Raw genomic sequence first — 26,682 nt, forward strand, 5'->3', positions numbered from 1 at the left:
ACCCTGGCCTTGATGGTGGAACTGCTGGTGCCCACTGACCTCCCGGTCTGGCATTCTGCACGCGGAGAACAGTAAAGTTTGCTTCGAGTTTCTGCTCCAATTCTGAGGATTTTTTGACGACGGAGAGAGGAGGGTTTGGAGTAACTACAGAGAGAGGTTCTAACCCAGTTCTTGGCCTGAATGTGAATATTTACAGCAGTCGTATTAGTAAGGCACTTGAAATACACTCTCATGCCTACTGAGTTTCAACGTATTTCAGGGATTTCTTACTATTTCCCTTATTTTAGGAACTCGAAAGCCCAGACTTCTAATTTCATGACTAGTTAGAAGCCCAGAAGGATTTAGCCCAATGGGGAACCCTCTCGGGAGCCACCTCAGGTCTGCTGAGCTCTCAGGTCAAGCAAAGCCCTTCCTGCCCGGTAATGTGACCAGGAACTGGCTCAGCTTTCGCCACTAAGGAGCTGAGTGCTGGAGCTAGAGTGGGAGGAGATACTATTAAGCTCACAACCCACTTAAATACAAGCTCCAGTGGGGATTTGCCTGTTTTGTTTACTGCAGTATCCGGGGCTCTGAAAACAATGCTTGGTACATAGTAGATGCTCAGTAAGTATTTGTTGAGTGGATGAATGACTATAGTCCAGGTCTTCAGATTCTTAAGAATGAAATATGTATCCTTCCTTCTCGCTCCTTTACCTTCCATTGAAACTCATGCTTTCTTTCTCTTCCTGCTTCTTAAAACTTGAGCTTACATTTTAAAAGTCTCTCTGTGTGTGTGTGTTTTATTTTAGTTCATTTGGAATAATTTTAGGTTTACAGAAAAGTTGCAAAGATAGTATAAAGAGTTCCCATATACTCTTCACCCAGCTTCCCCCAAAGATAGTATCTTACATTACCCTGGTGCATTTGTCAAAAATGAATTAACATTGGTGCCATACTATTAACCAGACAACATACTTTTCTTGGATTTCATGTTTTTCCACTCATATCCTTTTTCTGTTCCAAGACCCGGTCTGGGATATCTCCTTGCATTTTGGGCTGGAAGCCTTTTAATGTGTAATCCAGATCTCATCATGTAGGGTCTCTCTCCTCTCGTCATGTAGGGCAATGATGCAGGAGGCAGAGTCCCTGGCACGGGACTGAGCTTCCTGTCTTGGGGGCCTAGGAAACACCTTGAGCCCTGGATTTCCTGAGAGTGATATTAAGGGATTCCTTCTGAGTCGGCTTGCTGGCTCTGGGAGCATCTGGTACAAATCTAGACCCAGAGGCCTGCCCTGGGTCCTGCCCCTCTACCCCCACCATGCTTATATCAGAAAGGAGATGGACATGCTGCTCCAGATGATCTGACCCGGGTCTGTATTTCCTCTGGGACCTGTCTCTTCCCTGTGCCCCTCATTGCTGGTCTTCATGAGGGTTAGACCCTGTTCACTTCTGCACAGCCGCCCTCTCCTTTTCCCCCATCCTGGAATCCTCTCCTAGCCTGAAACCCTCAGGGAAGCAGCTGAGGATTCTCTTTGGGGCTATGTTACTTGCTCACAGCACACCGATGAGCTAGCCTTGGGACTGGAGATGATTGAAGTGAGGGACAATTCGTTTACTCAGTTGACAAGGATTTATCGAGCCTGGTTGAGTCACAAAGTTGAACAGTTCTGATCCTTGCTCTCTAAGATCTTATGGTCTGGAGGAAGAGGCAGGCAATGTGAACTAATAATCAGGGGACATGTCTTTATAGCAACAATGTGCATACACACTTAGGGACAGAGCCTGGTCGCTTGGATGGTGGAGGCACATTGGGACAACTCCTGAGGTCATGCTTGAGTTGGGTCTTGAAAGATGGATAGAAATTGGTAGGTGCTGAGGAAGTGGTCAAGGAGAGGAGAGAAGGGCCCTCCCAGCAGACGTGAAAGCAGGTGTGAGAGTGCAGATGCCTCTAAGCTTGTCGGATCTGCGGAGTAGCCCGGTGTGCCTGGAGCATGGGGATGTGTAGGAGGTGGCAGGAGAGAGACAAGCTGGATAAATAGAACAATCAGGTCTTAGGTTCCGCAGTTAGGAGTTTAAACTTGGTTTGGTGGCTAGTGAGGGCAAGGAGCTCATTACTTCTTAGAATGGTCACTTGCGTTCCTCTTTGGAGCCTGGACTCTTGGTGAGAGGTAACGGGGTCTGAAACAGGGCAGTGGACTTGGGGTGGAGGGGACAGACACCAGAGAGACTTAGAGGCAGGGCTCCACCAGTGATTGGATAGTTGAGTAGGGTAAGGGGTAAGAGGAGTTAGGGTGAATTTAGAAGGAGTTCTGGTTTGCAGGATGAAGAGGAGAGGGATGGGGCGGGGTGGTGGGAGGTGCATGCACACATGAGCGTGTCGAGTGGGGGTGAGGGTGAGGGTGGGCCTGGCCAGGCCCCCGCCTCCTTGCCCAGAGGAGGCCCGTCTGGGGCCACAGGGGCAGTTGCAGAATGGGCCAGCTGAGGGTTGTTGTACTAGGGGGATCTGACCTGGGAGACCTTGGTTGGAAAGTGGGGAGTGGAGGGGGGGATCTGGAAGAGATGGGTGGGGAAAGAGAAGGGGTGCGGTTTGGTTCCGGGAACTGAGGAGTAGGTCACTGAGTCACTCCAGATGGAGAAGCCAGAGGAGGTCTCAGCACCATCTAATGTGGGGACTGACTAGGTGGGGACCGGGCGGTCCATGGGGCCCGGAATAAACACTCAGAGGTGAAGAGGTGAGCAGGTGCGGTGGCTCCCCTGCCTTTGGGCATTTCAGGACCTGCTGGGATTCTGGAAGTGGCTGAAGTTCGCCTGAAGAGCGCTCCCTCTGGTTGTGGGAGGTGCAGAGGCACCAGAAAACACCTGTGGGCACAGTTCAAGTCGCTGGGAAGGGACTTGTGGCAAACTTTTAGGAACTATCCTGGCGGAAACCCTGATTTGTAGCTGGACACTGTCAAGAATTGTGAATATCTGTGATTTTGTCCTATTTATAAGCTAACAAACTGGCCCACGTCCTAGCTGCTGGCAGGAGCTGAGGCTCCTGGGCCAGAGATGAGGGACGTTTTGTTGTTCTCGGCAGAAGCAGAAGAACAGCGGCAGCCTCAGTTCCCCGAAGGCTTCACAGAGGGGCCCAGATGAGGTCTGTACACACGTGGGCTGTATTTCAGGTGAGGGATGCAAACGTGGGGAAACCGAATCTTTTATAATGGGCAGAATGCCTGTCCTTTGCTCTGGAGGGAGGCACCATATGCCTTCTGTGGATGTCCACGATCCCGGAAAGGATGGGCTGGAACTAAGGACTAGTCAGTGTTTCAATTGTAAGACGTGAAGAAATGGACTAGAACCGTGGAGAATTTTCTGCCAGCAAACACATGGCCAGGTACACCAAACAATACATTTCCCAGCTGCTCCGGCAGCTAGGTGTAACCATCTAAGTTGTGGTCTATGAAGTGCAAGCTTTTGTGTGGCAGCTTCTGGGAGATTGCCAAAGATGGCTTGCATGTACCCTGGGTTCCTTCTTCCCATTTTCTTTTTTCCTGATGGCTGGAATGTGGACATACTATTGGAGTGTGAGCAGCCGCGTTGGGCCAGGAGTGGCACGTGAAGAGTGAGGATGGCAGAGCCACAAGATGCAGGAGGTCCCTGTCTCTGATGGTACTGCTGGAACTTACAAACTAGGTCTGTGCCAATTGTATTCAGACTTCTTTACATGAGGGAAACGTAAACAGCCGTCTTGTTTCAGTGTTTTGTTTTTTTTTTTTTTACTTTATGCAGCTGAATTTGATTCTAACCGATGCAAAGGGCTAGCACAGAGGAGGACCAACAGAGAGTTAAACCTGTCAGCTTAGAGAAGGGTCAGGGGCACTTTTCCCTCTTCCCCTCACCTCAGCCTCAGCCGTGACAGGGGGAGGGGATGGGAAGCCACCGCTGGCTTGTTCACCACCCACTGGTGATGCCCCATTCACAAGGGGGCCCAGGCTGGCCACGCGACCCAGCAGCGTCCATTTGAAGGCAGCAAGCAACAAGCTGGCTCCATTCACAAACCCTGTCCTCCTTTGAAAACCAATCACCGTGCAAAGCGTGACTGGGTGGTGGCCAGCACAGGCCCATCTGTCACGCCCTTTCAGAGAGCCAGGAGAAGGCAGCCGGCCTGGGCTAGCCGCCCCTTTCCCTTTGTACCCTAGGGACCAGCACTGTAAGGAGATCACAGCGCCTACTGAATTATTCAGAGCTGCCCTGGGTGTCAGTTTTATTGTAAACATGCAGATTGCTCTGGGCTCCAAACTTCCAACCCTCCAGCTCCAGCTCCTTCCAGGATCTTTCCCTGGCTGCTTTGTGCCTGCGACTGGAGACTCCCCAGGTCTTGCCGGCCTAATTTGCTTTTGACTGGCTCCTACCTGCCGCCAGGCACGAAGGCCTTCGTGCCCTTTACCCACCACTTCTTCGGACCCCATTCTTTGCTCAGAGACTATCCTCCCCGCCACCCCAGCAGTCCTGCCTCTTCCTTGTCTCTTTCTGGCTTCGTTGCCTGAGCTGGTGACATCAGACTCTCCTGAGGGCCTGCCCATTGGGGACGTGTTAATAGCTGATCCCCCATGTCTGTGGGGCTCCCGCTAGTCCCCAGGCCTCGGGAGACTTCGCGGTCTCCCCTCCCATTCCCGTGTTCTTGGCCCAGCTCAGCCTCTCCCCTTCCCCATGGCTCCTAGCTTCCCGGTTCTCTCTGGAGTTGGTCTGGAGAATACCCCCCAGCTGGTAATGAGGCAGAGATGGTAATGCACATTTAAGAGTAATGAAATGCAGTGATATTTCAGGCCTGACAGACCTATTTCTGGCAGCCTTAGAATTAAAGTGTGAGGCTTTGTACTGTAGCTGCTACTAGGAGCCTTCAGAGTTTTTCTAAAGATGTGAATAAAGCTTCCAGGGTTTCGGCTCAGATCACTGGGGCTATTTATCCTGCTGCTGCTTTCATTGTACCTTTTTATTTGAAATTTTAGAGCTTTTAGATGAAGGAAACACAGCAGCAAGTGCAAAGCATACAAAATATCCTGGTGGGGGGGAATGTCCTGGTTTTTCTCTGCAATTGTCCCTGCGGCTCTGAGGAGGAAGAGCTGCTATAGGGCTTCCGAACAGGGGGAGACTTGCCTCTGTCTCCCCTCAGAGTGCGGTCCTCCTGGATTCTTGCCCTGTTGCAGCAGGGAGTGTGGCCTCTTGAGAAAGCTAGAGGAGGGAGTCCCTGCCACCAAGATTGATGGGGCTGGGCGTGGGCTGCCCCTCCCTCGCTGCCTCACTGCTGTGAGTTGAGTGGATGCTGTGCTTGGTTGGGGAATGTGGTAGGAAGAAACAGATCCACTCTGGGTCAACAGTGACAGCTCATTTTTCCAACTCCAGCAAGAAAATCCAGCCTCCTCCTTCCCATCTCTGCATCCAACCCCATCCTCCCATGGCCACCAGGAAGATGACAGCCACCTACAAGGAGAGGCCACGTAGGGCAGTGGTGCAAGGCATGGGCTCTGGTGTCCAGCAGACCTGGGGGTGCATCCTGGCTCTGTGCACCAACTGCAGGGTCCGGGGCAAGCTACTCACCCTTTCTGGACTTTGGTGTTCCCATCTGTAAAATGGGGACAATGATGCATCATTTACTGTCCTTGGGATGTGTGCCACGTGGGAAGTAGCAATGTCTATTATTAATATATTGAAGCTGTCTTGGGAGTCAGGAGAGCTGGGTTTCCTTCCTGGCATGGCCACTCATGGGCCATGTCCCTTCTCTCCGCCACAGCCATGGAAAGAGAAGGGGCTTAGGGTCAGACAGAACTAGGTTCCGACCCCATCTCCCTCTTCTTTTGGCTTTGTGAGCTTGGGCAGGTTGCTTTTCCTCCATCCCAGTTTCCTCGTCTGACAAAACAGTGATCATGCGCTCTTGCCTCAAAGAGTTGTGGTAAGGGCTTGATTAGATCCTCTTAACTCGGAATCCACATGGTGCCTGGCAAATGGTAGTTGTTGTGTCAGTAATGGCCCTCTTTCCCCTTCCCTTCTCCTCCCTCTGCTTCTGTTCAGAGGGAAAGTTCAGATCCAGCCACCAGTTCACCGGAAATGCAGGAGGAAGATAAGCATGTTAAATGTCAGCAGGCAAGGGGAGATGGCAAAATCCAGAATTGGGGAAATTCCAGAGGAGAGATGACCCAGAATCTTCAACGAGTAAATGACATGAGAGAGAAAGAGGGAGAACCAAATGGGATGTGTGGATCCTGATTTGAACAAACCAACTGGGAAAAACTAAGAGACTAGTACAGAAATGGGGCTAATGGCTGGGTATTTGGTAACATGAAGTAATTGTCATTATTTTTTAGCTGTAATAATGGTATTGTGATTGCAGTTAAAAAGTCTTTATCTTTTAGGACACATACAGAAGAAATGACAGATTAAGCGAAACAGCGATTGGGATTTGCTTTAAAGTCATGCTGTGGAGTAGAGCGAGGAGGGGGTGGGTATTGGCCATGTGGATAAACAACTGAAGCTGGGTAATGGTAGATGGGGTTTTGTTAAACTACTTTCTCTCATCTTGTATATGTTTGAATATTTTCATTAAAAAAAAAAAAAAAAAAAGGCAGTGATCCTTTCTAGACGGGAAGTGTCTTCTCCCATCTGTTTCTTCCTCGGCATCCTCCCAGCCCCGCCCTCGGCTCCTGCCGCCTTATCCGTGCCTGGACTGTCTGTGACGACAGCCTCCGATCGCCTCCCAGACTTGGGTCTCTCTCCCTTCCAATCTCCTTCCCATTCTGCCACCAAGCTACCTTCCTAAAACACGAATCAGATCAAGTTACCTCCTTGCTTAAAAACCTTTTGGAAGCACCTTATTGCCAGTCATCTATTATAGTCTAAAATCCTTATGATTTTATGATTTCACTGAGTAAACTCAGCGTTCCTGCCCAGTTCCTATTCTGGTATAGTCGTCACCCTCTCATGAAGCCTGGCTGTGCTCACACTGGTCAGGCATTCTCTGACCTCCAGAACTTCTCTTACACGGCTCTCTATTCGGTGGGTCCTCTCCCTTGACCCTAGCTTCATTTATTGAAGACTAAAGTATTTTTCGAGGCTCAGTTCAAACGTTATTCATCTTCATGCTTTCTGGAAGTCTTTACACTCTTCACCAGATATCTCTGCCTCTCTGCCTTCTGGCATATCTTCTGGTAGAATCTCACTTCCTGGCTTTCTGAGGATGGATGGGGCCATGTGACCAGTTTCAGCCAATGAGTTATACATGGAAGTCATACATTTCATTCCTGGGCCAAGAATTCAGTTGCTAATTCAAAACCCTCTGGAGCTCTCCTTCTCTCTGGCTCAGCAATATCCAGATATCAGCTGCTCCCTCGGGCTGGGTTCTGGCTTGAGCATGATGCCACGGACTAGAAACTCCTGTCCACCACGAGGTCTATGTAGTGTGGAATAAATTAGTCTGAGGGGTTATTTGTTTCTTCAGCATAACCTGGTCTATCCTGACTAATACTGCTTCCCTCTCTGATTTGGAATCAACTGTGCTGTTATTCTCTGAATATTATTCTCTGAAAAGTTTTGCCTTATCATCCTGTATATGTAACATGTCTGGATAATACAGCCCTGGGGGTAAGGAATTCTATTTTATGGTCTTTGCATTTCAGTCCCTGGCACTCGGCATGGTGCCGTGCAGAGCAGAGGCATGAACTGAGTACCTGGCAGTCTGTGGTTGGGATGGGTATAGACAGGGATGTGTAGGGGATGTGTCCCATTCTTGCGAGGGGGCCCCCACATGCATTAGTCATGAAACTGTGATGGTTTGGAGATAGAGCTGGAATCTGGCTTGGATATTCTCAATGGATGGTATGCCCAGCCCCAGGCGATGGATCAATACTGGTCTAAGGCAGTCACAATAATTCCCTTCCCTTGTGGTTATGATTAGTTCACACGTGGGCACACAGTCTAGTTCCAGATGATGAGCTGTAAGGGGAAGTCCCATTCCATCCCTGAAAAACAGAGAGAGATGAGAAATGCACCTAGTCTCTCCTAATTTGGATCTCCCCGAAAGCAGAGACTGAGAGAGGACTCAAATGCTGATAATTTATGTGGGAGGGGACCCCAAGGAGCAGGAGAGACAATGCAGAGAGGATGAAACAGGAGAGAAAGACAAGCCAACAAAGGGTGCATTTCTGAACTTGTTCCACTGGGGCTCGATCCTGCTGGATGTCCACTGAGGGACATCAGAATTGTCCCTCCAAATGGCAGGAGGCCAGGGCATTTATCTAATGACTTTCATTGGTTGCCAGTGGCCCCTAATTATATTGGAACTGGATGTTCACCGGTGACTTCTCAATGGCCAGAAATTGGGCACATTTCATCTAATTCCTTCTTTGCTGTGTTGTCCCCTACTTCCTGCTCCTGAACTCTCTTCTGGTCTCCTTCCAATACTTCTCTGCAGCCTCTCTGACCATGTCTTTTTGATTTCCTTCCCAGGCTTCTTTTCCTTTTTCCACTCTGTGGATAGTCTCCTGGATTCTATTCTGGTCTTCCCCACTTCTGCCCACTCTTGCTGGGCAAATCAATTCATGAAATGGTTTCATCTGTTTCTATTGTGATGCCAGCTCCCAAATCCACCCCCACTCCCCAACTTTCTCTCCTGAGTTCTGCAGGCTTACATCTATTTATCTATCTAGCAAATATTTATTGCGCAGTTTGAATATGCCAGGAGTTGGGATAAAGCAGTAAATAGGAACTCACCTTCTAGGAGTGCTAGACAATGTGGAGAGCTAATAAGCAAAATTCAAATAGGTAAGTAAACCAGATAATTTTAGATAGTGATCAGCGTTACACAGACAATGAAACAGGTCAATGTGACAGAGTTTGTGTGTGCATGTGTTTGCACTATTTTACAGTGACTGCTTACAGGGGTAGCATTTGAGCAGAGATCTAGTACAGGCATACCTCGGAGATATTGCTGGTTCAGGTCCAGACCACCTTAGTAAAAAGAATATTGCAAAAAGGGAATACCACAATAAAGTGAGTCAAATGAATTATTTTATTTCCCAATGCATATTAAAGTTGTGTTTACACTATACTGTAGTCTATTAAGTGTGCGATAAGATTATGTTTTTTAAAAACCTGATGTATTTACCTTAATTAAAAATATTTTATTGCTGGGTGCCTGGGTGGCTCAAGTCATTAACTGTCTGCCTTCAGCTCAGGTCATGATCCCAGGTCATGATCCCTGGGATTGAGCCCGGCATCGGGTTCCCTATTCAGCTGGAAGCCTGCCTCTCCCTCTCCCACTCCCACTAGTTGTGTTCCCTCTCTTGCTGTGTCTCTCTCTATCAAATAAATACACAAAATCTTTAAAGAAATTACTTCATTGCTACAAAATGCTAGCCATCATCTGAACTTTAGGCAAATCATAATCTTTTTGCTGGTGGAGGGTCTTGCTTTAATGTTTATGGCTGCTGACAGATCAGGTTGGTGAGTGCTGAAGGTTAGGATGGCTATGGTAATTTGGTAAATGGTAAAATGAGACAATAATAAGGTTTGTTGCATCATTTGACTTTTCCTTTTATGGATGATTTCTCTGTAGCATGTAATGCTGCTTGATAGCGTTTTACCCAAAGTCAGACTTCTTTCCAAGTTTGAGTCTATCCTCTCAAGCCTGCTACTGCTTGACCAACCAAGTTGATGCGATATTCTAAGTCTCTTCAACTATCTTATTCCACAGTCTTCACAGCATCTTCACCAGGAGTAGATTCCATCTCAAGAAACCACTTTCTTAGTTCATCTGTAAGAAGCAATTCCTCATCCAGGGAAGTTTTATCATAAAATTGCAACAACTCAGTCCCATCTTCAGGCTCCACTTCTAATTCTAGTTCTCTTGCTATTTCCATCACATCCTCAGTGACTTCCTCCACTGGTCTTGAACCTCTCAAAGCTGTCCTTGAGAGCTGGAACCAACTTCTCCTAAACTTCTGTTCATGTTGATATTTTGACTTCTCATGCATCATGACTGTTCTTAATGGCATCTAGAGTGATTAATCCTTTCCAGAAGGTTTTCAATTTACTTGGCCCAGATCCATGAGAGAAGTCACTATCTATGGGAACTATAGCCTTTCAAAATGTATTTCTTAGGGGCGCCTGGGTGGCTCAGTCATTAAGCGTCTGCCTTTGGCTCAGGTGATAATCCCAGGGTTCTGGGACAGAGCCCCACATTGGGCTGCCTGCCCAACAGGAAGCCTGCCTCTCTCTCTCCCGCTTCCCCTGCTTGTGTTCCCCCTCTCAGTATGTCTCTCTGTCAAATAAATAAATAAAATACAAACACCTCAAATGTATTTCTCAAGTAATAAGACTTGAAAGCCCAGATGACTCCTTGATCCATGGGCTGCAGAGTGTACGTTGTGTTAGCAGGCACGAAAACAACATTAACCTCATTGCGAATCCCCGTCAGAGCTCTTGGGTGACCAGGTGCATTGTCAATGAGGGTAATATTTTGAAAGGAATCTTCTTTTCTGAGAAGTAAGTCTCAACAGTGGGCTTAAAATAGTCACTAGACCATGTTATAAATAGGCGTGCTGTCATTTAGGCCTTGCTGTTCCATTTACAGAGCACAGGCAGAGTGGATTCAGCATAACTCTTCAGGGCTCTGGAATTTTCAGAACGGTCAGGGAGCACTGGCTTCAACTTCAAGTCATCAACTGCATTGGCTCCAACCAGAGTCATTCTGTCCTTTGAAGCCAGGCATTGACTTTTCCTCTTAAGCTATGAAAGTCTAGATAGCATCTTCTTATAAAGGCTGTTTTGTCTACATTGAAAATCTGTTCTTTAGTGTAGCCCCCTTCATTAATGGTCTTAAGCGGATCTTCTAGATAACTTGCAGCAACTTCCCCATCAGCACTCGCTGCTTCACCTTGTGCTTTGATGTTACAGAGACGGCTTCTTTCCTTGGGCCTCATGAACCAACCTCTGCTAGCTTCCAACTCTTCTGCAGCTTCCTTATCTCTCTCAGCCTTCATGGAATTGACGAGACTTAGGCCCTTGCTCTTAATTATGCTTTGGATTAAGGGAATGTTGTGGCCGGTTTGATCTTCTATCTAAACCACCAAGCTTTCTCCATTATCAGCCATAAGGCTGTTACCCATTCCTACCATTTGTATATTCACGGGAGTAGCACATCTAATTTCCCTCAGGGACTTTTCCTTGCCTTCACAACTCGGCTAACTCTTTAGAGTAAGAGGCTAGCTTGTAGCCCATCGTGGCATTTGACCAGACTTCCTCACTAAGCTCAGTCATCTCTAGCTTTTGATGTAAAGTGAGAGACACGTGACTCTTTCTTGCACTAGAACACCGCGAGGCCATTGCAGGGTTATTCATTGGTCTGATTTCAATATTGTTGTATCTCAGGGAATATGGAGGCTGGAGGAGAGGGTGAGAGACCGGAGAACGGCCAGACAGTGGAGCAGTCAAGAACACACACAACTTTTATTACGTTTGCCATCTTTTTTTTTTTTTTTTAAGATTTTATTTATTTATTTGACAGAGAGCAAGCATGAGAGAGGGAACACAAGCAGGGATAGTGGGAGAGGGAGAGGCAGGCTACCTGCTGAGCATGGAGCCCCTAGGGTTCGATCCCAGAACCCTAGGGTTCGATCCCAGAACCCTGGGATTATGACCGAGCTGAAGGCAGATGCCTAACGGCTGAGCCACCCAGGTGCTGCAAGTTTGCCGTCTTATATAGTTGCAGTTTATGGCACCCCTGAACAATCACAATAACACATCCAAGATCACTGAGCACAGATCATCATGACAAACCAAAATGTGACACAGAGACACGAAGTGGATAAACAACACCAACAGGCTTGCTTGATGTGGGTTTGCCACAAACCTTCAATTTGTAAAAAACGCCACAACCATCTGAGCCAGGTGCAGCAAAGCCAAGTGCAATAAAATGAGGTCCACATGTTGTGGTGTCTGTCATCTGCGGCTGTGCAAGTGTGAAGGCCACAAACTTATGAGTGCGCTTGAGGATGAGAAGGAAGGCCAGTGTGGTGGGAGCAAGGTCAGCACAAGGTAGCCTGGTGTGTGCGAGAAGACCTGAAAAATGGCAGGAGCCAGGTCAAGTACAGCAACGTGAGCAAGTTTTCATCAAATCCCCAAGGGATGCTTACTTAGGCTTTTGCACACATTTGAGAACTGAGGACGATGGAGAAAGAGAACTTGGCATTGGAAAAAAACTCCATTTCAAAGTTCTTCTTCTTTTATTTTTTTTTTAAAGATTTTATTTATTCACTTGACAGAGAGAAATCACAAGTAGATGGAGAGGCAGGCAGAGAGAGAGAGAGAAGGAAGCAGGCTCCCTGCAGAGCAGAGAGCCCGACGCGGGACTCGATCCCAGGACCCTGAGATCATGACCTGAGCCGAAGGCAGCGGCTCAACCCACTGAGCCACCCAGGTGCCCCATATTTTTTAAAAAAGATTTTATTTATTTATTTGACACAGAGAGAAAGCAGAAGCAGAGGGAGTGGGAGAGGGAGAAGGAGAAGCAGACCCCCCCTACTGAGCAGGGAGCTGGATGCAGGGCTCAAGTGGGGCTCGATCCCAGGACCCTGGGATCATGACCCGGCCGAAGGCAGATGTTCAACCACCTGAGCCACCCAGGAGACCCCAAAGTTATTCTTAAAAAAGTGGTTCTAGAAAGTGTAGAACATACACAAGTTTAAAATACTACCACATCCTCTTACATGCCCATCACCCATCTTCAACACCATCAACTTAATTTTACAAAGCAAACTGAAAATAGTAGCCAGGAAGGAAGGAGGAAAACCAGGGAAGTGCTGTGTCCATGAAGCATGTCAGAGAGAGAGAGAGACAAAGAGAGAGAGGTAATCAGTGGGGAATTAAGGCAGAAAGGTTGTGTATGCTTAGCAGAGGTCATAGTCCTATGGCCCCATGGGGACCCACAGTGACACAGCGAACATGGTGGTTATGTGCGGGCAGCTTCCCTTCAACCTGTGTCCCCTGTTTCCTCTTTCAGACGATCTTCAGTGGCTACTGTATGGATGAGAGCCGGGGGTGAGGTTTGGATCTGGGTTCAGGGAGTTTATCTGGGGAGTGATAGCAAGGGGTTTGGAGAGTTTTGTCTGGGGGGTGATTAGGGGTTCATGGAGTTCATCTGGGGAATGATAGGGGCATTCAGGGAGTTTATCTGGAGGGTAATCGGGGAGCAAGGGGAGTGAGGCAGGGAAGGAGCAAAAGCATGAAGAGTGTGTTACTGAGCTGGTCAGCACTGTGGGTAACTGGAGCTCAAACTGGCTGACCATAACCTGAGAAGTTCCTAGGTAGAAGGTATCTCAAATTGTCCCTCAGAAGCCCAGAAGGCTAGGCCTTCTATTCAGTGGACTCTCACTCCCATTTCTGGAGGGTTGTGCCAGGAACATCACCCTCCTGTATTTCTGGGCTGCTCTGCATGCTGGCTGAGGGAATGCACCAGGTTCATGCAGCAGAAAGCCGGAGATGCGGTGGCTGCTGAGGGGGGCTGCTGTCAGTGCATGGGGGTCTGTTTGCTGCAGCCACAGCCCAGTCCACGGTGGGCCACAGACGCATAGTGTGGAGCTAGTCTAAAGTTGTCTCCTGCAGCTCCTGCCACCTGCACAACAGAATCTGAACTCCTTATTGTGACACTGGCCTCCCTCTCTTACCCAGTTCTGAAACCTGGAAGTCATTCTAAATGCTCCCCTTAGCGCCCTCGTCCTTGTTTGCTGCCACCGTCACCCCCTTAGAACAGAGAGTCATTCCTTGAGGACCATGATGATGACCTCTTCACCTTTTATTAAGTACAGGGATACCAGATAAATGATGTGTTATGAAAAGTTCACGGTGCTGTAAGCACAAAGGAGTGCACAGAAGGGAATCCCCCCCACCCCCCAGTACCAGAGGCTCAGGGAAAACTTCTGGAAGGAGTGATGAAGAAGCTGGACTCTGAGGACTGGGTAGGAATTAGCCAAGCTTACAGGTTTCAGACAAAGGGAAGAGCAAGTGTGAAAACTCATGAAGAGCCAAGCAAATTTAAAACACTGAAGGGAGGTTGGATCATTTCAAGTGTGAAGGAGAGAGAGAGAGAGAGAGAGAGAGAGAGAGATTGGAGGTAAACAGTGGCCAAATCATGCAGAACCTGGAAAACCTTATTAAGAATATTGACTTTATTCTAAAGAAAATGGGAAACCTGAAGGATTGAAGCAGGAGAGTGTTGGGACTGAGTTGGAGTTTTAGTAAGAATACTTTAAGTATGGGGAGAAGTAAGTGCATCACACAAGATTAGAGGAAAAGAGCAGTTGGGGGAGGGTGGCCGTTGACCACGCAGTAGAGGATGGAGTTCTAAACTAGGGCAGTGGCAGTGCGGATGCAGAGAAATGGATGAATTGTAGAGATATTTAGGGGTAGGCTCAGAAGGACATGGAGGTGGGAAATGAGAGCATGGGAGAAGTCTGTGGTGATGCCCAGGTTTATGGCTTGGCAAATGGGTGGTGCATCAGTTAGCATGGGTTATGCTCTATGGTAGCAACAAACATGCTCCCAATCTCAGTAGCTTAATATAGCAAAGGTTTACTTCTCATTCTTGCTGTGTAGCCATCACAGATTGTAAAGAGAGTTTCCTCTTATCAGGGACCAGTGTGACAGAGGCTGTGTCTCAGTACATGCTTCCATAGTCACTTGAAGGCAGCAAAAGGGGATGTGGCCAATCCTTTAAAATTAAAACTCAGTGGGGCCGCGGTGGCTCAGTTGGTTAAGCATCTGCCTTTCACTCAAGTCATGATCTCAGGTTTCTGGGACTGAGTCCTGTGTTGGGCTCCTGCTCAGTGGGAAGCCTGCTTCTCCCTCTGCCTGCTGCTTCCCCTGCTTGTGCTCACTGTCAAATAAATAAATAAAATCTTAAAAAAAAATTTAATACTCAGTGTTCTTTAGCCAAAACGAGTCTCATGGCCTCCCCTCATTTCAAGGGGGGCAGGGACATGCAGTCCTACCATGGGATTGGCAGGGGGGGAATTGGACATGTCAGGTGAGTGACACCAGGGACTGCCACGGATGGAGAGTGACGGCGCTATTCACTGAGATGCGGAAATGGGTAGGACCAGTTCTGGGATCCTGCACCTCTCCAACACATTCTGCGTTCTGTGGCCAGAATCCTTTTCCCAAAACAAAAGTCTCATGTCATTCTCTTTTCAAATCTCTTTAGAATCCAAATCCCACTCCCCTACCCGGTAGCTGTGTAAACCCATAGCGCGGTCAAGGGTCTTAGCACTTGCCTACCTGCCCAGCTCCGTCTGCTGGCATTCCTCTCTGTCCCAGCCACCTTCTCCCCCTTTATTCTCCAGCAGGACTCAGAGTGCCCTGAATATGCCTCACTTTCTCAGCCTCCAGACCCTCACGCGTGCTTTTTTCTCTGCCTGGAACTCCTCCTTCACTCTTTGCCTCCCTACGCATCTGGAAAGCTTCTATTCCTCCTGTGAGAAGCCTTTCTATATTCCTCCAGGCAGACTTAGGTGCACCTTCTTTTATTCCACTGGTTCATGTTATCCCCATTTCTATGACAGTCCTGACTTTATTTTGATAATAGCATTTAGGTGTCTCTTTCCCTCTGAAGGTGGCTTCTAAACTCCTTATTTGTTGTCTACTCAGTAGCTATTCCTTACACCTTGCCACAGCACACGGGTTCCCTCAGAGGATTCACTTATTCCCAGCAAAGGGATTCAGGTAGGATGGACTCCTGACCCCAGCTATCCCTCAGCTAATCAATACATCGACCTAAGTGGCTGGTTCAGGGATGGGTACTTGACCCATTTTAAGGAAATGGGAGAACACGAGTCTTGGGACTTGTAAAGCAGGTACGAGTATGAAGATGTGAGTCTGGAATTGCTGAGCCATTTGATGACTCCCGTGGGAGGACCTGGAACTGCTAGAAGGCCACCATAGGAAACAAGGTGATGAAACCACCATGAAAGGCTGTGTGGCACAGGGGGAAAACAGATTCCTTGGTGACATGTGTGAACTCTTGGATCAAGCAATTGCTCACAGCCAGCTCTTCCTCAGGACTTCAGAGTAATGTGAACCAATACCTTTTCCTTACTGCTTAAGCTGGTTGAGTTGGATTTTTGTTTCTTGCCACCTAAAGAGTCCTCACTAGTACAGAAATCAGTAACACGAGTGTGGAGGCATTTCAAGAGGGAGGAGCTCCCCCCCGCCAAAGTGAAGTTGGTTCAACCAAGGAGGTAAGATGAAGAGCAGTAAGAACCCCTATATCTTGGGTTGAGAAATTGGTAATCTGATATAGCTAGTTATACGGTTTCCTATTATATCTTGGGAGGCAGATCATGTGCCTGCTGTAGCTGTAGCTGAGATTCTGGAAACTGGCAGGACTGGAAAATCCCCCAACTTTTGCCTCCAGGTACATTACGATAAGCAGAAACAGGGGTGGGGGAATACATTGCATGAGATAAGACTGGGATATGGATTAATCCGGCTCCCTAGCCCTTTCTTCAGCACCTCCTGTTTTCTACACCTCCAAAGGGAATTATCAATCCCATCAGAGATGTAGGTGGGATATCAGGCTACAGGTAAGGACCAGACTCAAGGTGCCTTCCCAGTTGTTCTAAGGTATAGTTCAAAATTAAATATAAGGCTGAATGTCTGGAGGGACGCTAAGGCCCATTTCGTACCAGACTCCAGACCTAGTCTAGTCTCAGCAAGATCTCTGGTTTTATATACTAGCTCATAGAATATGTCAGAAGCAAATAGACTAGAAGCCTATCAATGGAGTTGTAGTGCCAAAGAAACTCTATGCCCAGATGAGTGTCTAAAGACTTTTCAACTCTTAGATCCCCCAACACAGTGAATCAACCTTCATAGAAATAAAACATTAAAGAACTGTAATTCTTACAGTTTATATGTACATATGAATTTTATCTAAGGTGTCAATTTTGGGTTTCATCCCCCTCGAATATGATTCCTTTCCTCTGAGATTGGTCTCAGGAATAAGCATTATTGATAAATGTCCCTGATGATTCACATCAGCAGGTGACGAGGGAACCTCACTTTGGGAGACATTGCATTTAGGGTAATATTAAATTCCTTATGGACAGGCAGCAGGACTTCTTTTGTCTTCACAGTATCTTGCACTGTGTAGGGCACACAGAATGGGAGCTTGGCAGGGTCTTGTCTACTAGACCTGGAAAGCCTGGGTTTCCAGAGCCAAGGTGGTTTTGGGAAGTGTGTAGACTATGACTCCAGAGACTGATCTCCCTGAATTCCTGCCTCCTGCTCCTTGATTCTTCTTTGCACCTATTGGGGCAGCCATATCCAGACACTGAGTAGGCAGAGAATATATCTGGTATCTTTTCTCAGTGCCCCTTATGGAGGCAGAGAGCTCTGCATACATCTGTGGGGGTGAGGAATGTGTCAAATACTGGAGAGAGTGTTTACTGGGTTTCTCATGTTTATTTTCTTCCTTCCACCACACCTCAGGACAGGGAGTGTTCTGAGAGCCTCAGTGAAGCAATTATACATTTCTGGCATGTTGGGTGACTTGTGTCTCAACTTCACACACCATCAAAGGCCTTGGAATTGTCAAGGTCAGGATATTTAAAACCACATTCTTGGGAGTGTTCTGGACACTGCCAGCTCAGCTCAGGAAGAGAGACGTGCCCAGAGGACAGCTGTCAGGGTTAGTGCCCACAGTTTATGGCAGGTCTAACAGCATGCAGCAGTTATGGGTATGGCTGTGTTGTTATTTAGTTCTAGTTGGTGATTGCCAAGTGACCACAGATTTCTCTTTATTCATTCTCCTAAACATTTAATTCAGCACCTACTGTATGCCAGACACCAGGGAGGATACAAAGATGTGTAGGCACAAATTTACCCCAAATGAGCTCACAGACCAGAAAGGAACATAGTGGTCCTGCAGAGACTCATGAACAATAATCACACCCACAGGCAGGGTATTATAAGCTCACTAAGGAAGGATATACAACTTGGAGTGGTGGAGATGATGGAAGGGCATAGGAAAATCTTCTGGGAGTAGGGTCTTGGGCTGAATATATAAACTGAAGTAAGTTAACCAGGCCAACTTCAGTTTCTGGCCAAGATGGAATAACAGGGGTGGAATTTACCCTACCACGTGAAGCAATGAGAAAGTTGTACAATATATGTGAAACAATGGTTTTGGACATTAGCACAGGACAATGGTCCTCAGGAGAGGGAAAACAACCCAGGTGAGCCCTGAAATTGTTTCAGCCTACTGTCTTGAGAGAGTTCCTAGTGTGTAGCACAAAAAGGAGGACACAGGTGAAGTTCAATAGTTTCTCAGAGTTGAGGAGATAGACCAGGGAATCTAGGGAGGCCAAGGCACGGAAGAGTGAGGCACGGAGGAGGGAAGGATGAAAGGAGAGAGGGAAATAGAGAAAGAGATAGGAAAGGAGATATCCAGAAATCTGCAGAGGGTTCCTTTGAGTCTTTTGCTGAGTATTGGTCAGAGCATGTGTATATGGAAACCACCTGAGTGAGGGAAACAACCATGAGGAAAGGAACACAGGAATTAATCTCTGGAGCTCACACAAGGCAAAGAATAATTTGTATTCACTAGCCAGGATGGCAAACCTCATACATCACAAGACATCAGACAGAATACTCAGAAGGGGATTACCTCAGTCGTGGGGCAAAATTAACTCTTGACTAAGGAATATGCTGGTTCCAACTAACAAAACTTAAAAACAAGCCTTAAAAGTATCAAACTGCTTTCAAGTAACTTAACTGTGTCCCAAAACAAAGCTCAAGAGTATTTATAGGAATTTACAGGACAAACATGTCCAGCATCTAACAAGGTAAAATTCACAATGTTTGCTATTCAGTTCAAAATCACTAGGTATGCAAATAATCAAGAAAATATGACCTATGACAAAAGAAAGAAATCAATCAATGGAAGCAGACCCAGAAATGACATATATGTTAGAATAAGGACATCAGTAGACATTAGTTGACAAAGACATATAATGTTCAAGAAAGTAAAAGAAGGATTAAACATGTTAAGTAAAAGCATGGCAGATATAAAAAAGATCCAAATCGGGGTGCCTGGGTGGCTCAGTGGGTTAAAGCCTCTGCCTTCAGCTCAGGTCATGATTCCAGGGTCTTGGGATTGAGCCCCACATCAGGCTCTCTACTCAGCAGGAAGCCTGCTCCCCACCCCACCGCCTGCCTCTCTGTCTACTTGTGATCTCTGTCTGTCAAATAAATAAATAAATCTTAAAAAAAAAAAAAGAAAAAAAGATTCAAATCAAACTTCTAGATATGAAAAACAATATGAAGTGCAAAAACACCCTGGATGGGATTAACATCAAGTAGACACCGCGGAGGAAAACAGTGGTAAATGTAAAGACATAATTATAGAGACTATCCAAAATGAAATACAGGGGTGAAAAAAGACTAAGGAAAGGAAAAAAAAAAAAAACAAAATAAAACAAAACAGAACATCAGTAATCTCTGAGAAGACTCCTGGGACCTAACATATGTGTAATTGGAGTTTCAGAAAAAGGAGAAGGGCAGAAAATATAATAAAAAAAATAATGATGGTTAAGTTGGAAGAGCACAAGACTGCTCATCTCAGGGTTGTGAGTCTGAGCCTCATGTTGGGTGTAGAGATTACTTAAAAGTAAATAAGTTAATAAAATTTTTTAAAATGACCCAATATATTCCAAATGTCATGAAAACTATAAACCCAAGAAGGTCAATGAACCCCTAGCACAAGAAACTGAGCTGTATAAAGGCACATCATAATCAAACTGCTTGAAAGCAATATTAAATAGAATATCTTACAAACAACCACAGGGAAAAAGACATCACATATAAAGGAACAAAGATAAAAATGACAGCAGACTTCTTTTAAAAATAAAGCCAGGGGTCAATGGAACAACATCTTTAAAGTACTGAAAGAAATAAAGGTCACTCTAGAATTTTATACCCAACAAAAATAACTTTCAGAAATGAAAATGAAATTTCAAACAAAACATGAAAAAATTCATCATCATCAGACTTACACTATAGGAAATGTTGACAAAATCCTTCAAGCAGAAGGAAAATTATACTGGATCAAAGTCTGGATCTACATGAGGCAATTAAGAGCACTAGAATTGAGGTGTTTCATCTAACATGAAGAAGGAGTAGTATCATTAGGGTATTACAATTTTGAAACCTCAAAGAATAGTGGATCTAGGCAAGCATGAACAATGGTTTACAATATCACAAAAAGGGAGACAACCAGATATCTATCACATGCATCAATAGAGACACACTTCACCATCTGTGTAAAGAACCTTGACCAAAAAGCAGAAAAAAAGAGGTCATAATAGTCAAACCTGATTCTAGATCTAACTACCAATTTATAGGATGTATAAGTGGCAGGAAAACATTTAAGTGACACCAGTTGGTTTTAGCAGACAAACAAACCCAGATTTGGGAAATTCTGTAGGATAAACCACCAGATTTTTATTTCATCAAAACAAACAAGAAAACAAACAAACAAACAAACTTGCAAGGAGATAGAACGAGAGAGAGTGACAGTTACGTGGAGGGGCATCTGTAGACAGCAAGGGACTTAAGTAACATATCAGTCAGTCACAACATGTGGTTCTTATTTAGATCCCTAATTCTAACTGAAAAGGGAAAAACTGGATGGCATTCAGGAGAATGTGAACACTGACAGGTATATGAAGGAATTATTGGAGGGAAAAAAAAGTGAGCCAGGCCAGGAGAGGAGGAAGTTCACTCCAGAGGGTGGGGACAGCAAGAGCCAAGGCGTGCCCTCTTAGTGAGCGGGGAGCAGTCTGGCAGCTTCCTGCTGCATACACGTCTTCTCTTACCTCTAGGCTCGGGCTGGCTCTGCTGCTCTGGTTTTGGAGCTAGGAGAAGACCGAGTAATTGACATGGAGACTATTTATGTCAATGTTTTCTGGCCTCCTGGGTGTAGAGGCTGCCTTAAGAGGAAGTCCTGAGGGTTGTCAAGGCCATTCTCAGCAACAAGGGACAAGGACTGAGCAGCGTGGGTGGGACAGAGGCTTTGAGAGCCCTAACCTCATCCCCACCTCCCAGGTCTGCCCCGGGGGGAGAAGACCAAGATGGGGAGACCGAGCAAAGAGAAGAAGAGGAAAGAAAGGAGGGAGGAGAGCCCCAGAGGCTGGGGTTAGAGCTCGGTGTGCATTCGGGGCCTTCAAAGTGCCACTTGACTTCAGGCTCTAAACATTGAGGAGCATGCTGCCCTCCTCCCCTCATGCTGCCTGCAGGCTGGGTGGAGGGCAAAGCTTTGAAAAAGGACGGAGAAAGGGGACACTCTGGCCACTGAGACTACAGAGTTTGCTTAGGTTGACAAGAAAGCTGATGTAATGAAATGGCTGAAGGACAGGCCAGGGGACCTGACCCTGGCTTACCCATGATCACGCAGGGTTGACCACAGACACCAAGGGGCCCCTGTTCTGTGGTTCACTGTTGCACCGCACGCTCAGTGAGAGACAACAAGAATCTTATGAGCTTAATGGTAACTCATTAGGCCGGGCCCTCTTTTAGGTGTTTTACATATTCATTTCATCTCCTCAACAACCCTTTGAGGAAGTTACTGTTATTAAACCGATCAGAGAGATGAGGTAACAGCCTAGAGAGGAGAAGTCAATTACTTGAGGTCACACAGATAGAAAGTGGCCCAGTTGTAACTGAACCTAGGGAAAATCTAGTTCCAGAGCTCACGCTCTTTGCCACTCCCCTGAACAGCGGCAACAACCTGGGGCCAGGCCAGTGTCAGCCCACTCCCCAGACCGAGCTTTGTGCGGCCTCTTCCTTCCCCCCCCCCCAGGCCAGCTGGGGCTCAGGGCTGGAGGCTTCCTGGTGCTCTGGAAGAGACCTTGGAACCACGCTGGAAAAGCCACCCTGTGCACGAAGGGCTGTTCAGGCCCCAAGGCTGGGGGAGAGTTTGCCAAAAACAACAGCAAGCCTTTCCTAAACTGTTCTCAGCTGCACAGCCTGGACGCTGGGCTGCTTGTCCGTGATTCTTATCAGCTCTCTGACAGAGAGCTCTGAATGGCGAGCATTCCGATCCCAGAATATTAGGTGAGAACCGGGGAAGGGAAGGCAGCACCCTGCCAGGAGGAGGGCTCGGAAAGGCCCGGATGTGAAGCCCAGCCTCGCTCTTGGTGGGCAGCTGGGGCCCCTCCCCAGGTTCTGGCAGAACACCCTTGAACAATTTAGCCTGAAATAGCATAAGAACTTCTTTCCCATTTTTTTTTCCAGGCTTTTGGATGAAATTATATTTTACAAATGACTCATTATTATATTTATAGCTTCTCTCCAAATGATTCAAATTGTGGTTTGTCGCCTCCCTGTCTCTCAGCTCCCCCCAGCTCGACAGGGAGAAGTGCTGTTTACTGTATGGCCAGGTGTGGCTGCGGAGAGCAGCTCTGCCCTCCCTATAATTACGTTTGCCTGAGCCCTGACAAGCACCCCAACGCGGTTAGTCATGTGCAGCCTTTGTTCCAGCATGTTGTTGGGAGACAGTATCCGACATTAACTCAGCTTGGAATCTGCTCCTGGAGGAAGTGCATGTGTGTGGTGGGGGGAGTGGGCGCGAGTGGGTAGCAGGAGGGGGAGGCCTGTTCTCGGGGAGGCTGTGACAGAGGGTGCCTTTGTGAGGGCAAAGACGGGGGAAGCTGAAGCTGTGGTTCCTCAAAGGCCCGGGAGAGGCGGCTGGGGTGCGAGAAAGGGCCTACTTCTTGGTGGGGTGGGCAGTACTCCGCCCGCACCTGCCACCCCGAGCCTCCAGGGAGGAGTCGAGAGGCAGCCGGTGGCTCAGACATCTCAGGCTGGGCTAGTGTCACGTTGTCAGCACGTCACGGTTTCTTGTGAGGAACCACTCTAGCTCTTTCTGGAAGGGGCGTGCGGGGGGTGGGGGGTGGGGGTGTTCTTGAGTTCCCTCCCCCCACCAGAAAGCTCCTCGCTCAGTGTCTGCTCAGGTCGCACTCCCCACTCACCCTGGCTGCTCCTGAGCTCCCAGGAAGGTGTGGTCTTGTGGTGCAGCTCTCTCTCACACAGGCCACCTTGGAGAGGAAGGGTGGAGAGGAGTCCGGGATGAGGCCCTACTTACTCTGCTAGGTGCCACTGGGATCAGAGTCCCCCTAGTCTGCTCTGCCTGGATACTAAGAAAAGGTAAAAGGCCAAAAAATGGGAAAGATCATTTTGGCATTCCTGGTGACATTCTGAGCGTCTCACAACAACCCCCTGCCCCTTGGGGTCCTTGGATCTGAGGGGTGGAGACCCGCAGATGCCTCTGGCTGGCTGTGGGTTGAGGGCTCCGGACCAGCGGCAAGGAGAGTCACCCCAAGCGCCCACAAGGCCCAGAGGAGGGAAGGGAAACAGGCCACTCCAGAGGGAATCGGCTTCCCCGGAAACCTCTGCACACCCCTTCCTGTGCTTTAAAGGAACATTGGCTTCTTGGCGGTAGAGATCCTGCAGCTGGGCCGCCCTGGCTGCACAGGAGGCCGGGTGGCGTGTGGTGGGAAGCCTGCACTTGGACATGGTTTTAACCCCAGGGCTCTGTTTGTGTCCCCGGATTGCCCGCCCGGGTTCCTTCAGGCCTGATTCCATTTTCACTTCTTGGCACTGCCTGAGTGAGTGGGAAGGGGACTCGGGAGGAGGTGATGTGGGAATGGGTGTGGATGAGCATAACGTAATTATTGGTGAAATCAGTATGAAGCCTTAAGCAGATGACTTCCATCTGGGCTCAGCTGGGTCCCTGTGAAGCGCCCGAGCTGGTCCTGAGGCACGGCAGGGGCCGGAGACCGGGAGTCCTGGGACCTCTCCCTTTAGGATGTTCTATGGAGGTGGGGAGGGGTCCTAAGTCTCTCCTCAAAGGGAAGGGAAGGCTGAGAGGAGGACCAGGAAGGGTTGTATGAGGCAGAGTGGCAAAAGGAAGGGAGAAGGTCAGGTGTGGCCTTACCTGGGGTGTGGGTGACCTGAACGTCCTCTTCAGGCCTGAGGGAAAGAGAGAATTTATTGGAAAGAAGTGCTAGGGGCTCGAGGCTGGGTCAGTCGGTGGAGTGTGCAACTCTTGATCTCGGGATTGTGGGTTCGAGCCCCATGCTGGGTGTAGAGATTACTTAAAAAAATAAAATATTGAAAGAAAGATGGAAAGGAAAAAAGGGTGAGCAAGCTGCCTCTTACCTCAGGTGCAAGCCGAGCCAGGGCTGGGGGGCCTCTAGCCACAGGGAAGCCAGCTGGTGGTCAGACTGAGGGGCAGCCAACTCGGCCAACTGAGGCCACCTTTGGAACACCTTCTTCATGGGGTTTGTGGTCTGTGGTAGTCCTACTTGTTTTGGCCCTTTTCCATCAGTCTTTCGACAGCCATGTCAGTGGACCGAGAGTGTTTTGAACATTATTATAAAAGGTGCCATTTTCGAATGTGTGCTCATGGGCTACACCTCTCCTCCCTGGCGTCCCTCCTACTCCCCGCCCCAGCTGTGCGCCCACTTGGAGCCCCATTCCACGCTTCATCCAGGCAATGCTACACGCATCCTGTGGGCAAAGCTGGAGGCTGGCTTGGAATAAAGGCCAGTCATGGAGAAAATACATTATTTCAGTAAAAGGGGGCTTTCGTAGCAGACGAGCAGCCCATGAAGGATTTGCTCCATTGTACGTTGAATGAGGATGATGATTTTGGGATGTTGACTGAAAATCGAAGTATTTTGGGCTTATCTGTATACCTCCTTATTTTAAGTAGCAACTTCTTACGTCTGAGGTGTTTTTAGTCTGATGGCGTGAAATGAGAGATGATGAGACCAGCTTGCACACACTTCTCAAGGTGTGTTCCTATCCATTATCTCACTCAAGGCTGGCTCTGGTCTTCTCCACTTTCTTTCTAAGGATATGGAGACAGATAAAATAACTTGCCCAAGAGTGCACAGCTAATGAATGATTGAACTAGGTTTAGAACCAAAGTCTAAAGCCTCCTGGTCCAGTGGTAACCCCTTTGTGATTCTTCTGTTTTCCCCCAGTTGAGAAGGAAGCGTATGCCTCCAGCAAGATGGGCGGAGTCAGCAGAGATGCTGACCACTGAGTCCGAGAGCAGGTGAGGGCACGCCCTTTATTTATTTATTTATTGTTTCCATTTATTTATTTATTTATTTGTCAGAGAGAGAGAGAGAGAGAGAGAGAGCGAGAGAGCGCACACATAAGCAGGCAGAATGGCAGACAGAGGTGGAGAGAGAAGCAGTCTCCCTGCTGAGCAAAGGAGCCTGATGCTGAATTCGATCCCAGGACCCTGGGACTATGACCCAAGCCAAAGGCATTGTGGTAAAATATATGTAACCTGAAGTGTACCATTCTGCACGTAGCTCAGGGACAGTAAGTACATTCACATTGACAGTTAAGTACACTGGGTGACCTCACTACTACCCATCTTCAAAACCTTTTTCATTTTCCTAAACTGAAACTCCATACCCACTACACAGTCATTCCCATTCTCCCCTCTTCCTAGCCCCCAGGAACCGCTAATCTACTTTCTGTCTCTGGGAATTTGACTCCTCTGGGTTCATCATGTGAACCCAGAGGAATCTGGGTAAGTGGAATATTGTAAGTGGAATCTTATATTTGCCCTTTTGTGTCTGCCTTATACTTATTTTTAATTGGCTCATCACTTTCAATGACAACAGAGGTGGTGCAGGTGAGTAGCACCCCATGCCCAGAGAGGAGTAAAAAAACAAAAGCAAAACCGAGAGAACAAAACAGGGAGAGAAAGAACAGGAGTGATTTGGGGTGGATTTCTTGCCTGTCAGGGGTACCAGATGTAAGGGGGCGGTGGTGGCGGGTGGATAGGAAGAAAGTGTTACATAGAAAACAGAGTGCTGAGCTTTATCATCCCAGGGGAGGGGTAGCGTTGTCCCTGGGAGGTAGATGCCTCCTTTTTGAGGTTTATGCTATGATGGACCCTAATGGGGAAGCTACTCCAGTGAGAACAGTGTGGTCCTCTGACCATGCAGAAGGCAATACAAATGGTTCTGCTGGAGAAATCCACAGGATCTTGGAATTTGGGTAGAAGGGTCTGGAAGAGAAGAGGCTGGAGAAGATAGGATATGCTGGCACTTAGGATGAAGTGAGAAATATCTCGAGGCAGGGGAATGGTTGATGAAGTTTTAGGGGAGTAATGTTTGTGCATGGATCCGAATGTGCTTGCTGTGGTTCCCTTCCGTTACCCCAAACTTTGAGTCAACATCTGCTTCTGCGTCCTTCAGCCTTCTGCAGGTCCCGGGGCAGCTGTGGGATTAGGAAGGGAACAAGGGGGCAGTGCCAGGAGGGAGGGAGGGACAGTGGCTGCAGCAGGTGAGACGCAGATGGAGACAAAAAAGCAGGGAATCAGAGCCAGAGGTCACGAGAGGAAGCACAGACCCTCTGCGAACTCTGGGGACAGAGATGGTGCTGGGAGCAGGAGGCTAGGAGGATCGTGAGGTTGGGGGGACACAATGATGGAGTCCCTACAGTAAGTGGGGTGGGGCTCAAGTCATTTCCTTGAGTACTAGGTGGCAGGCATTCCAGGTAGACAACTGGAAGGAAGGTGTGGATGTGGATCTTCTCTTCCTGGGAACCTAGTGGCAAGATCTAGCCAGGGCACAGCTGGGTAATTTA

General features: G+C 47.8%; 1 protein-coding gene and 1 long non-coding RNA gene across 3 annotated transcripts in view; one reads left to right on the plus strand and one right to left on the minus strand.

The window, feature by feature from the left end:
* The window catches only part of LOC132020155 (uncharacterized), a 19,920-nt gene extending 4,666 nt beyond the window's left edge, over positions 1–15,254 (minus strand). The window contains exon 1 of the mRNA XM_059404278.1: positions 15,234–15,254. Within this exon, the coding sequence (XP_059260261.1) occupies positions 15,234–15,254 (21 nt within the window). The remainder of the gene's footprint in view (positions 1–15,233) is intronic.
* An 8,266-nt stretch (positions 15,255–23,520) lies between these two features.
* Positions 23,521–26,682, plus strand: part of LOC132020788 (uncharacterized) — a 33,804-nt gene continuing 30,642 nt past the window's right edge. For both annotated transcript variants that reach the window (XR_009405085.1, XR_009405084.1), the window contains exons 1-2: positions 23,521–23,672; positions 25,056–25,129. This is a non-coding gene — a long non-coding RNA (uncharacterized LOC132020788). The remainder of the gene's footprint in view (positions 23,673–25,055; positions 25,130–26,682) is intronic.

Source organism: Mustela nigripes, chromosome 6, assembly GCF_022355385.1.
Source record: "Mustela nigripes isolate SB6536 chromosome 6, MUSNIG.SB6536, whole genome shotgun sequence".
NCBI classification, from domain to species: Eukaryota; Metazoa; Chordata; class Mammalia; order Carnivora; family Mustelidae; genus Mustela; species Mustela nigripes.